We start from the raw sequence: 14,249 nt of genomic DNA, 5'->3' as shown, positions 1-14,249 counted from the left end.
TTTAAAAAATTATGAACCACAGATAATTCACTCTATTTAACTACAATCCCAGCAATGATGTACCACAAAGGAAATGTTCCTCATAGGCTAGTGGGGAAAGGTTAAAACCTTTCAAGTGAGTCCTTCATATTTTGAAAATTGTAATTTATACATTAAAACAAGCAAACAAACTTCATATGAGAACAGAAAGGAGAACAACATGAACATTCTTCTCAGTCGATCTTGGTGGGGAGGTGTTTTGGATAAGTGATCCACACTTCATGGAGTGGCACCTGTACAGAACTGAAGGCTAGACACTGTGGATGCATTTGTGGCAGGTACAGCTCAAAGGATTGCAACATTACAGCAGACTAATCTTGAGCTTGGGCCATAAGGAAAGGAAAGGAAATCAAAGGAATCAACCATGTATGGGAAGAAAAGACCAGCTGAAGGAATGACAAGAAGAGCCATGTCAGAGCACAAAAAAACCAAAAAACAAACAAGCAAACAAACAAACAAAAAACAAAACAAACAAACAAACAAAAAAAACCTGTTGTTTTGGGGCAACTTCTGTAGATGAAGCCAGTTCTTAGGAATGAGTTATTCATGGCTGCTCAGTAAGTAGGCAAGTTTTCTCTAGCACTGAATGGGGTATCCCCCATCTGCACTACAGTGAACATGGCTCTTAAGTGAACTGTCAGTTATGAATGATAATGAACTCTGTTTAGGTGCAATTGAAGTTTATTTTATGTTGAGCACCTGCCACAATTGACTCCCCCAGACTGCCTATTGGCCCATCAATATCTGGAAAAATAATAATAATTTTCATTGTCTAACAGATTTTCATTTCTGTTTATTCAGAGACCCACCATGTCCAGACAATACTGTAATCTAAGTACAATTTTTTAGTTACTCATCAGGAAATAAGTATTAATATTGCAAATTGAAAATGCTAATACAATTATGAAGGGGGCATTTAAAAAAGCTCACTGCTGAACAATTTGCTCTTTACTCAGCTCCTTTTTAATATTAGTTTCCAAACATCAAGGCTCATCTGGATAGGAATCCAGCAGCATAGGGAACCAGAAGGTAACTCAAGCAAAATTTACCTTCTCCCTCAAGCAATGTTCCAGAAAAAGATTTACATGGGTTAGGATTGGATCTGTGCACAGGGATGGATGTTAATAGCAGTGAAAACCAATGACTCTACCCCACAGACAGTAAGCCAAATTTTCCATTAAATTCAGGTGTTAGAGAACTGAAAGAATATACATTGTAAGTAAATGTCATAAAATATCTCTTTAAAAACACAAGTTTTAAGTTACTAGCTCAAGTGATGGCATATATGTTTCATTTCTTGTGACTCTACTTTAATGAATAAAGTAATAGAGTACTTTAAAAAATGAACAGCATTTAATTGCAGGAATAACTGCGCATGCTTTGTCTCTGTCCCAGCAGAAAGTCTAGCTATCACCTGGCTGATGAAAAAGGATTTGTGTAGCCCTATCATAAGCTAATACTTCCATAAATCTTTGTACTCACTATTTTGAATTTTAAATATTCTTTCTTTGAATTTAAAATAATTAATTTAAAATAATTAATTTAATTAATTAATTTTAAATAACTAATTTAAATTCTTTGAATTTTAAATAATTCTTTCATGAGAAAGTTGGATACAAAACAAAATAAAAATTGTTTCCCTGCCCTCAATAATGTTGCAATTTTCTCACAAACCTGAAGCCCTGAAAAACTTATATGGCAAAGAAAGTGGAAGGGAAGCTGTTTTCTCTTTCCCTTAATGACTGAATGTTATTTATTCTGAGTACTCTAGAAAAGAAAATAAACAAGTTTCTGCATTCAAAATACAGTACATTTACATAAAAAGACAATCATTAAGCATAGTATGCAGCTACACTTGAGGGGAAAAAAATCCTTTCCAAATGCTGTAATGAATATTTATCCTTGCAACATTGATCAGGACAAATCACAGCAGCCAGCCTAGCACTGGATTTACTTGGGCTTCTGAAAAGATGTATGAGCTTACCGCTTCATCACCCATGGCTTCCAGCAGAGCCTCAGCAGAGCTGGTGTGGCTGACAGCTGTCATATGGTCCAGCTTCCAGAGCCACGTAACTGCAGACTTTACAGTATGCTCAGACACACGAGTACATTTCTGTTGCCACTTCATAAGATCCTGAGCAGCCCTGAAAATGAGATTAACTATAAATCAGAAATAGGGAGAATCATGCTGGCAGAACAAGAGACTGGAGCTCTGCTATTGTTACAATTCTTTTATATTCTTAAATAAGAATTATAATATACCACACATACTAAACCTAGACTTGCAATAAAGGAAGCAGAGAAAAAATGAAACCATTTACTGTAATTTTATAAAGTTTTTTTTTGAGACAACTGTTTCTGAAGTAAGATCAGGAGAGATAAAATATTTTTAAAAAGAGTTCCTGATTCATACCTCTTTTTATCATAAATCAGGTTATTATCAATCAGGTTTTTAAAATATGTGCATGAAAAAGAAAAGTGTATTCCACAGGTCTTGTTCCACAACTTGCTCCATGATCTTGGTGTCAGAGCAGTTTAACTGACACATTTTTTTGGTAGTACAGCTGATCTTTAGCTAGCCATCAAAAATAAAATTTGTGATGCTAGGCTTTTCAGTATTTCAACTGATAAAAGACAATAGTCTTAAGGGAAGAACAGAAGTACAAAGCCAATCAGCACTTTTGCCTGTGCACATGTACATAAAAAGGCAGAAAGGAACTATAAAACCAACTGGTTCCAGTATCTGTGACATTCTATCAGGAACTATTTTGAAGAGTTTCCTGCAAATCTAAAAGACAAATATATTTCCCAAAATTCTTTTAAAGTAGTAATTTATATATTATATTGCCTTTTGTTTCCCTTCTGCCAAAACAAACACATTGATGAACATAATTATTGTTTCAATTTTGACTTGGCTTTGCAGTTCATTTTTAAAGAAAAAGCTCTCTGTTCTCAAAAACTATGGAAGCTATCTGCTTTGGAAAATATCTTCTTTGGAAAATATCTACTTTTGCAACAGCTTGCCCTGAGAAACTGTGAATTCCCCATCCCTGGAAGTGTTCAAAGCCAGGCTGGATGGGGCTTTAAGAAACCTGGTTTAGTGGAAGATGTCCCTGCCCATGGTAGGGGGCTTGGAACTAGATGGTCTATAGTGTCCCTTTCAACCCAAACCATTTTATTATTCTCCTTTCCAAATCTCAGTAGTACCACAATCTAGAGAATTAAGATAGAGCACCTAAATCAAATCTGTAAGACAATGCCTGGGTAAAATAACATGAAGAATCACCATGTAATTGCAAGTTAACATTGTGGAGCCAATTTTAAAATTTAATTACCTAATTTGTGCATAATTTTTTTCCACTCATCCATCCAAACCCAAGTTTACTCATTCAAACTCTCATGCATGTATGACAATTTTTGCAGCTAGGTAAAATTTGAATAGCTGCTTCTATTCTTCTAATTAAATGCAAATTAATTTATTCCTCTTAGGGAACAAATGCTTGGAAATCTTCTTTTGTTATGGAAATCTACTATTGTTTCCTAGTGTTGCTACTGATTTCTGTGACCATGGAAAACTACAGAAATACAAATGGCTATGCCTGTGCCTATGGCACTTGGGGGAGTGCACATCCAGCTGCAAGGCAGAAACCTGCAATATCTAAAGACACAAGAATGCAATAGGTAGACAGACAGAACTTCACTGTTTCACTAATACTGCAACATCTGAAGGGCATTACTGCTGTTGCAAATCCTTCTGATTTTGTAGATGTGTCAGTATTTGTGTTCTGTTACCCTTTATTTGTTCTTCAGAGTAACAGTGGCCTTCTGTTACACGGAAGTGGCAAGTTCCGCATGGCTATATTGCCATAAAAATTATGTGGGAAATCTATGTGGGAATCCATGTGGGAAATCTACATATATTAGCACGACACGAACCACGATAATTTCCAGTACAGAAAGCACCTTATCCAAACATGTACAACATGCAACTCCTTTTTATTCTCCAGCAATGGGCCAACATGGACTTCTTTGTCTAGCCTGGGGAGACCTGATTGTGGCCTTTCAGTACTTGAAGAGGCTTAGAAGAAAAATGGGGATTTATGTACTATTAGTACTATGTGTACTATTTAGTACAGCCTGTAGCAATATGACAAGGAGTGATGGTATTAAACGAAAAGAACCTATATTCAGAGTAGACAAATTTTTTTATAATGAGGGCACTGAAACACATGAGCAGGTTACCCCAAGAGGTGGGAGATGCCTCATCCTTGGAAACATTCAAGGTCAGGCTGGATGTGGCTTAGAGCAACTTGGTGTAGTGGAAGGCATCCCTGCCCATTTGCAGGGGTGTTGGATGAAATCACCTTTAAAAGTGCCTTCCAACCCAAACCATTCTATGATTCTGATTCTGCTTACCGAATGAGGTTGAATCTGGAAATTTGTATCACCTGTTCCACAAGCACCATAGAAAGTGCATCCCGACACAGATCAAATTCAGCTGGAGTTGCAGTGCCAAAATCCAACACAATGACAATGCACTGTTCTTGAATCACTCCAAATATCTGCCGGCTCTCACTGGTTAACCATTCCATTCGCCGCTTATATAGCTCAATAGCTCCAATTAGACAATCCACAAAATGAAGAATCAGTTCTTTTTTGGCTGTCAGCTTTATTCAAATAAGGGAGAGAATGAAATTTAACATCAAAACAAATAATACAAATGCAGCCCCAAGCTTAGCACAGCTGCATAGCTAGTTTGTAAGTGTCAGATATGCCAGCTAAGGTAGCAGTGAAAACAACCCATTTTCCTTCCACTGTTTCAAGAGCAAATACTTGACAAATGCATCTAAGCTATAAAGAAAAAGCACTGCATTTTGTCCTAATTGCTTTTCATAATCTTTTTATGTGAGCATGGGACAGTGCCAGTGGGTTGTCTGACTTGTCTGTCTCAAAACTGGAGCAATTAGAATGAGCTGAACACAGGCTAGGACGTAGAAAGGGCTGCAGAGCAGATGGGTGAACAAACAAGGACACAGAAACTTTGTACCTTCTCAGACTAGAACTTTGACTGGTTTTTAAAAAAAAATTTTACAGCAATATAAGGCAGCATACGGTTTGGTTCTAGGGCACTTCAATCTCCATCTTGTCTTTAGCATTTGAAAGGAAAACGTTAAATGTTTCTTGTTTGTACTATTATTCAACTAACAATGCCCAGCATTACAGATTAACTATTTGCAGGTAGGTGCTTAGGCAAATATAGTTCAGATAACTGCAATCAACAACTAAAACTTCCTACATCTTTTCAGTAAAGTCAAGTCTAGATTCAGTATTAAAATTAAAACCAGCACATCCTCCCTATAAATAAGTGTCTACACATTCAGCATGGTCTGTGGGTCTAAAAATGCACCACAGATTTCCCCAGTATCTCTGGCCCATGTGAGCTGATTTACTTGTTGCCTTCTACCTCTAACTTCCTTTCCAGGACTAAGTGCAAAACCTTGGAAACAAAAATGTTTTTAAACAAGAACATTTCTCAGGGAGAAGATATTTTGTGTGTCAGTCTGCACACTTCTCCCCCTCATTTGTATTTTTCTGTGTTCTTTAATATCAACTTGTGCCCTGTAATGTGCCTCCCAGATACAGAGTCTCAGGCAGTCTGCCAAAGGAATGTCAGCCTGGGAAGGAGCACTTAGAAATCCAGTTTCCTCCTATGACAATCAGATTCATACAAAGAAGTTTATTGCACTACATCAACCCAACTTAAAATAAAGCCGTTTTCTTAGAATACTCCCTCACGTGTAGTAAGCAAGTGCAAATTTCCATTTCTCTGAGGGCCAGGAAACCTCTGACTGTCCACCCTAATTTTATTCATTCATACCCATTTATTTTTGGACTAGCATGCCTTTTAGCAGAGAAAAAACTACAGCTTCTCCCTATCCCTGTAATTTGCCTTTCTGTAGCATTCAAGGGCAATAATCCTACCCTTCTTCTATCTTCTTTCAGGCTTACATTTCAGCATCAACCAAGCCCTCTTATAAGATCATCACTCCACTGTAGTTCATCCTACCAGCTCTTCTCAGTACCTACTCTGGTTTGAATGGCTTCCTCTAAGCCTGTAGTAATTGTATACAATATTGTACTCAATATCCTAAAGGAGATCTGATCAGATTTTATATCATAGCAAAAATGCCTTTCCTGCTGCTCACAACATGTCCTAAGATTAAAAGACATTACATAGATATTTCATACTGAATTAATGGGAATAAAATGAGGGGGAAAGGCTCCCTGAAATGGTTCTTTACCCATTTTTAAGCATTGTGCCATCAGAAGTGATTCCAGTCATCAGAAAAAATGACAAGCCATTTTCTTTTGTAAAATCTTTTATAAATTAACTCTCTCCCTTCCACACTCACATGCAGCTCTTCAATCAGAATCCATCCTCTTAACAATGGGGTTGCCAGCAGCTGTTGCTAAGACATTCCTTAGAGCATGAGCCTGGGCAGAGATCCAGCTAACTGTCTCTGTAGAATAGGCTGAGCCTTTTGTGACCTGCTGGCACTAAGCAAAGCACTGCTTTGCATTGGCAATGACAGCGCATTATGTCTTCTTATTACAGCATCCCCATTTGTTTTATTGATTACAATTTTTTTAACTGGTTCTGAGCATCTTCTCTCTAAGGGCTCCCTCTTTCAAGAAGAGGGTAGATGTTGCTTAGAAACTGCAATCATGTCTGGAGAAGATTTACTTCAATGCTGCACCAAGGCAAGACACTAAGACTTAGGAAGGAAAAAAGATATCCAACTTTTCTACCACTGATAGTTATCACTAACAGTTTGACAAAACAGAAGAAAGAATTATCAAAAGATAAAAGTTCTCACAAAGAATAAACGTTTTTTTTTGTCACAGGAAAACAGTCTCATCATTCTGCTACAGTGATAACTTCTAAGTGCATAGGGAAAGTATCACAAGTCAGCCACACTTACATTATACACGCTGCCATCTTGTGCTCTCTTGTATTGAGGAAACAGACCATCTGCATACCGAGAAGCCACAGGTTTCCCCAAGGTGGGCACATAATCTACAGTAAAATTTACAAAATATCAAGTTGCTAATCTTCAGGACTACTTCAAACAGGTATTTTTAAGGCTGATGTGTATGTCATCCATGTGTGAGGCACATGCATCAGTAGTGAGCTCTTGACATTAAGAAACTTGAGAGAAATTCTAATTCTGTTTTTGTTTTATTTTCTGGTTATATCTATGATGGGGGCCTGATGCTTTCAACCTCTGGCTGCATCTCCTGTTGTCCTTGGCTGCATTCCCTGGCAGGACACTAGACATGGTTAATTACCTTGCCCTGCTGCAGGACTGTATCCTGTTTAGTGAGGGCACTGCCTGGGCTGCAGTCCCTTTTGGCTCCTGGTTCATTTTCCTCCCATAGAGCAGCCCTGTTTTTGCTGCTTCCTCCCAGTTTAGTCAGAAGTGAGGAAAAAACCCACATCTAATTACTTTTAGGCCAAAAAGCTACACAGGACTTCAATTATTGTGAGGTTTGGGCAATCTCACAACAGGACTTGCAAATATTTGTCTGTCAAACCAAATACAAAATCTGGTACAGATAATGCTGTTCTCTTACACAACTTAATGGGTGCAGAAGTCAGTGCATCTAAGGAAAAGGCTGCACTCTGCACTTTTCAGTAGCTAGAAATCTTCTCCAGGATCTCCACTGATAGGAAAACATTAGGGGTGGGAATAGTTAACGTCATAAAGCAGTTATCTGTACACCATGCTGCCCTGCCAAGCTAGTACATTCTGCTCCTAACACTGTAACAATTTTAACCCTGCTTAACAGCTTCCTCTTCATCTGCAGCATACAAGATATCAGGAATTGCACTGGCGATCTTTGAATGCCCCATGGATACAAGCCAGCCAAAACCTTAAATTATGCAACCTAGAACTATGCAATACATTACAATTCCTACTTCTAAGGCAGCAAGCTGTTCAAAGAAAAGAATATATTACCATGCTCTGCAAAGCGCCATTATGGCAGTGGTTAATAATTATTAGCAAACTCTTCCCCTCCAGCTGTCAGATAACTGCAAAGGAACATTTTTCTAGTCTGACTTTGCATGAAAAGCAGACTGAATTCTAATTAAATTTAACTTTTTCCTTAAAGCTGGATACCCAGAAATAATATCCTATTCCCAAGCACATTTACTAACCCTGATGATCAATAGTAGATCACAGATTATGGCATGACATACATTATGTTTGCCATCTGAAAGGAGACAGAGATCTTATCGTCTCTTATTTGCAAGAAAAAGATTAACAGTCTCAGCAGCACCAGCTATTTCCAAGCTACAGCTATATTGGTGAGGATGAGAACTGCAGCCTAGGGTAAAGAAACAGTACAGTTGAGTAAGGAAAGCCATTCTCAGACCCTAAGTCCTTCTCATATCAAAAGAATTTCTCAGTTCTTTGAACTGGCAATGTCAGCAACTGGGAATACAACTTCCATTTCTGCCATTATCATAAGAGACAATGTGAAAATCTCCACTGTATACACTGGCATGCAGAATGAGTGTGGTTCTCCAGACTATCAAAAGTTGGGAGATTTATCATCCTATTATTGATTTGTCTTATACCTTTCCTGTGCTGGAATCCAATCTGGGACAAAATCTGGGAGAGAGACAATTTGTTTCTTTTGAGACCATAACGCTGAAGCCATTTAGAAGAAGAAACAAGGGACTGTACATCTGTTCTCCACTGATCAACTGCCAGTCTCCTTTTCTTCTCTTTTGATTTCTTCTTGTGAACCGTGTGGGAATCTTCAGGATCTTGTCTGTGCTTTGAATCAAAACCATCTGCTGTAAAGAGAAATGAGAGAAACACTACATTTATATTTTAACCAAACAATTTCAAAACAAAATGAGATTATCTGTATTCCATGGTCCTGTATATATGTATAGCTCACCTCTTGTTTTCTTTTTTATATAATGTCCTTAATCTGGAAAGCTGCTTTCAGTCCTACACATCCATTTGCTCTTACATCTTTCTATTAATCCATATACATTCACTTTCAATTTATTAAAGTAAATGTCTCTTGTATGTTGAAATTCAAGCCCTGAAATATAAGTCCAGTTTGCCAAATGGCACCTCTTCCAACTCCTAAGATCTCTCCTAAGTCTTGGAAATCAGAACACACAATAGGCATTCAAAGATTGTCAGACCATCACTACATACACATTAGAAGCATTATGCAATAAACAAGTATTTCCTAAAAATTTTATGTTGAACTCCTCCCATAAGCAATAGTATTGTCCCCAGAAGAACCTGACTTTATTGCAAGGCTGGTGAAATTCCCTCTGGTCACATCACTTGCCTCAAGTTTAAATGATGGTTCTGCCAGTTTCTTGCTCTGGGCTGTGATGGATCATGTGCATGCACAAGAAATCATAGACATGAAGGTCCAGGTTCCTTGTAACTTCTACAGGACATGGAACACACCTGAGCACAGCAGTATGGTTTGTTAGGCTAACTCTACTTGCATTTGGCAGCAGCAGCAGCTCAGACCCCAGAGTGCTGAGGCAGAAATGGAAGCAATGACAAACAATAATGCTTCTGTTCTTCAGCACAGAGGTTCTAGGAGGACTTTGGTATTTCCTATTCATTCCCAAAATACTCTGCATGAGCTAAGCTGGCCCTAGTTGATTAAATACCCTTGCTGTATCTAAGTTTACTTTCTGTGGACTTTGGAAATTTCTTTACATTTTCCCCAGTACCAACATCATCTGCTGTGTCCCAGTCCTCCATTGCCCATATACTATAAACTGCCTGTAAATGTACTGTATATATCAAACTGGCCCAAAATACAAAGAAAGGTATTTCTGTCTCTAATGCCTCCAAAATAATCTTCAGCCTAGTATGGAACATGATCAGAACTCCCTGCTAAATTCAAGTATTTTAACAACCAACCTGGTTCCAAAGGTTCATTAGATAGACAGTTCCACATTTAACACTACATAAAGGAAATGAGACTCTTATCTTCAGAAATCATCTTTCAGTGACAGAGGGCTCCTATAAAGTGTAGACTGGCACGAGTTCTTTCACAGTCATCAGTCCTACCAGCAGGACGATGGGCTGGCATGCCTGTAGAGGCTGGCTTTTTACCAGCCCTCTTGTGCTCTGTGCAGAAGCAGCAGTGACAGATGTTAACACTAGAGAGAGGCAGGTGTAGGTTTTGCAGCTGCTCGAGCTTTGAATACAGTCAGGCATTGTTTATAGTCACTTGAACAGTCATTCCCAGTATCCTTCCCCAAAAATACATAAAGGCCAGCACAGCACCCCACACACAGCCCAGGTAAGTGTGGCACAGCTTCAGAACGGCTTGTATACAGCCAGCATGCACACCACAGTGCTCCAAAGGAAACTGGAAGTTATCTAGGAGAACATGGAATCTATGCAAAAATAGTGATGAAATACTCACAGTCACTCCAGGCAAGTCTCTTAGATGGATTAGCAGTCATGATAGATCTCTTGACTGGCAGCTTCTCTTTGCTTTATTCTGAAACCTCGAGGAATCATTGTTTTAAAAAATTAAAATATTGCCATGCACAGGTCAATATGAACTGGAGACCAGTTCCACATGCCCAGCCAATAATAAACTGCAGAAGGATGAGATCAGGGTTTTCCGCAAGCAAAAAAATAACATAAAAATGATAGCTACTCCCCATCTCAAGAAAGGCTGAAGTCAGATCTGACAGGGATCCACAAGCTCAAAAGTGGAAAATCAGGAAATTGGTAATATTGTTTCCCTTCCTTCACCCCAAATCATCATTAAAAAGAGCCAATATGCTAGAAAAATGAGCATGGTGCTTTGGCATACTGTCAGCCAGCTGTATAATATTCTATTATTGCTTTGCAGTATACCTTACCTTTGCTATAATCCAATTTATGACTAAACCTGGGAGTATCTGAGATGCAATTTTGTGCATAACATTGCCTATAAGACTACAAGATGAGTCACAAAGAAAAGGCATTATGTGTGTGAACTTGGTATAAGGCCCAAGTGTGAATAAGACACAGCAGAGGAAGAGAAGACAAAATGCTAGACAAAGCAAGGTAGCATACAGTGGCTGAGTGTATTGCTTTGAGACACCAATGCTTTGGTTCTTCTTTTAGTAAGTAAGATGAATGAATAAGAGATATTTATGAATCACTAGCAGGCCAGCTGTTAGTCGTTGTCATTAAGCAGTTTTTCCCACAGTAAAGCAAAAACAGGATAAAATATTTAACCCAAAGACTTAACCTTCTCCCTTCTTCTTTATTGCAGAATGGAACACGCTATTTATTCCTCTTATACAAACTATTCCAGTCTTTGTCCTGCTCATGAAGAAAGACATGAACAGTGTGAAGGGCAGGGAGGACTGAAAAAAAGCAGGACTCTGCACTCTAACACCCCAGGTGTTGTGCAGCACAACCCCTGACTAGCTTTGGCATCAGGGCATTAAGAGGAAGCCCTTGCCACAGGGGAGCTGTGGCAGACAATGCCTATACTGAAAGGCCACAGCAAGCCACAAGGCTGGTGCCATTTTTCTTTCTACAGAAAAAGTGCTCTCATGGTAATAGCTAAGACACATTTTAGCATGCATCAGAGAATGAATCCCAGGTACTGTCTCATTTTCCAGATGCCCAGAGGTATGGCAACAGATTTTCCCTTGCCTTAGCCTCCAGCACCACCCCCAGTTGCTTGTGAACAACACCTGGACATGAAATGCTAGCTCTCTATGAAAAGGAGCATTTGAAGCAGATGAAGCAACTTCCAATGGAAACACTGAGTTTTACCTCAAGTCTTGGGAACAGTGAGCTCAAAACCAATGGTTGCTACGATAACCTTCAGCCCAAGATCTGAATCCAAACAGGTTCTTTTCAAAAGGTGAACCAGAGTTCATCTGGGCACCTCTATCCTTTCTGCTCTGGCCAGTGCAAACAAACTGCTAAAGCCGTAACCCACCACTGGCTCGGAGTGTGTAACATGTGCGGGTGGCAATGTTTGCTGAGGCCATTCCACTGGGCTCCCCCTGACAGGCGGGAATGCCTCGGGAAAGCCCACACACCTTACAGCCCAAGAAGCTGCCCCACACCACCTGAAGCACCGAAACCCAGATAAAGGGAGTGCAGGGAGCTGAGGCTGGTGGCTGCCCACTGAGGACATGGAATTATGGAATCATGGAATAGGTCAGGTCAGAAAAAAACACAGTGGGTCATCTGGTCCAATTTCTGCTCAAGCAGGGTTACCCTAGAGCACATGGCACAGGATTGTGTCCAGGATGTTCTTGAATATCTCCAGGGAGGGGGACTCCACAACCTTTCTGGACAATCTGTTCCAGTGCTCAGTCACCCCCACAGTAAAGTTCTTCTTCTTACTCAGGTGGAACTTTCCATGCCCTATGCCTCCTGTCCTAGTGATTGGCACCACTGAGAAGAACCTGGCTCCCTCCTCTTGGCACACATCCCCCCCACCCGCCCCCCTTTAGATATTTATACACTGATGGGGTCCCTTTTCAAGCAGGGCAGAGGTGTCATAGCCAAACCACAGCAGGGCCTGAGGAAGAGGGGAAGAGCGGGACAAGGGCCAGGGTGAGCCCCGGCCACGTCGCTCACCGGCGCGGCGGCCTCGTAGAGGCCACCTGAGGCAACCGGCCGCGTCCCTGTATACACTGCATGGCAACGGGCGGGGAAGGGAAGCCGGGGCCTCCGGCGTGAAGGACCACGGCTCGGCACCAGCCCTGCGCCAGCGCCGGGACCGGGCTGCCGCTGCCCTGCGGCGGGACCGGGGCCGCCGCCTGAGCCGCCTCCTCTTCTCCCCCAGCGCGGTGGCGCCCGCCCTGCCGCCCTCCGCCCTCACCTGCCTCCAGCCGCGGCCTCACCGCCGCCTGCCCGGCCGCGCTCGGTGCCGCTGTGAGCCTGGAGACCGCCCGGTTGCTACGGCACGGCCCGGCCTCACCCCGCGCCCCAGCCACCGAGCGGCGGGAGGGACGGCGTGAGGGCTGAGGTAGCCGAGGGCCGGCGGGACGGGCACGGGCGGCTCCGGGGCCACTGTCCCTGACCCTGCCACTGCCCCTGTTACTACCCCTGCCACCGCCCCCACCCTGCCCCTTCCCCTGCCACTGCTGCCGCGGCGAGACCGGTGCGGAATAAATTCATCTTCAACAGGCGCCTGCACAACGCCATGCATTCATTCCTTGTGGAGCCAGAAATACACGGGCCAACTTGGAGAGTTACAGAAATCTATATATAGAGCATTCGAGCCTTCTGGTCTTGTTAATTCTTAATTTAGGCTAAGCCGTTGACAATATTTATAACAAGAGCAGCCACGCATGTCCTTTCTTTAAGTCAGAGGAACAGTATACACTGGCTGGGGAGTTGCTGTGCTCACACAATCACAGAATCAGTCAAGTTGGAAGGGACCACAGTGGGTCATCTGGTCCAACCTCCTCAAGCAAGGTCAGCACATTGCAGAGGATTGTGTCCAGATGGTTCTTGAGTATCTCCAGTGAGGGAGACTCCACAACCTTTCTGGACAATCTGTTCCAGTGCTCGGTCACCCCTACAGTAGAGAACATCTTCCTCATATTCAGGTGGAACTTCCTGTGCATCAGTTTCTAGCCCTTGCCTTGTGTCCTGGTGATTGGCACCACTGAGAAGAGCCTAGCTCCCTCCTCTTGGTACCCCCACTTTAGATAATTATATGCACTAATGAGGTCCCCTTTCAGTCATCTCTTTTCAAGGCTGAACAGGCCCAGCTCCTTCTCCCTTCTCCTGAAGAAGCCAAAATAAAAACTATTTTAAAATATGTGCACCATAAACCTGAACTTGTTATTAAAAAGCTCCTGTTGATGTAAGAAAACCCGGATGCATATTTGCAGTATTTGGCCTGTAAATGTTTGTGAGTTCAGTTTCCAGCTGAGAGACAGATAGGGCTGAGATTTACTCTTTACCTGTTTTGCTCTGGTTTACTATGCAATCACAGAGTAATAAAAGATATGTCACTTTATAGGATCAACAGATTAGCCTTCCCTATGTATTGATGTTCAGATGGAAACACGCATCCACAAGCCATCCTACAGCATGCCAAAGCATTGGCTTCAACTCGCTGGGATTGGTAAACAGTGACAGGCAAGAGAAGTTCCTTATAAGGCATGTGGTTGG

General features: G+C 41.4%; 1 protein-coding gene across 1 annotated transcript in view; it reads right to left on the bottom strand.

The window, feature by feature from the left end:
• Positions 1-13,981, bottom strand: part of VWA3B (von Willebrand factor A domain containing 3B) — a 65,685-nt gene extending 51,704 nt beyond the window's left edge. Inside the window, 6 exon segments of the mRNA XM_053935908.1 lie at positions 2,024-2,183; positions 4,456-4,706; positions 7,023-7,117; positions 8,684-8,905; positions 10,525-10,609; positions 12,946-13,981. Of these exon segments, the coding sequence (XP_053791883.1) occupies positions 2,024-2,183; positions 4,456-4,706; positions 7,023-7,117; positions 8,684-8,905; positions 10,525-10,564 (768 nt within the window). The 5' untranslated portion in view covers positions 10,565-10,609; positions 12,946-13,981.
• Positions 13,982-14,249: the final 268 nt, after the last annotated feature.

This window comes from Vidua chalybeata, chromosome 2 (assembly GCF_026979565.1).
Source record: "Vidua chalybeata isolate OUT-0048 chromosome 2, bVidCha1 merged haplotype, whole genome shotgun sequence".
NCBI lineage: Eukaryota > Metazoa > Chordata > Aves > Passeriformes > Viduidae > Vidua > Vidua chalybeata.
This window is presented reverse-complemented; position numbering and strand designations above follow the sequence as displayed.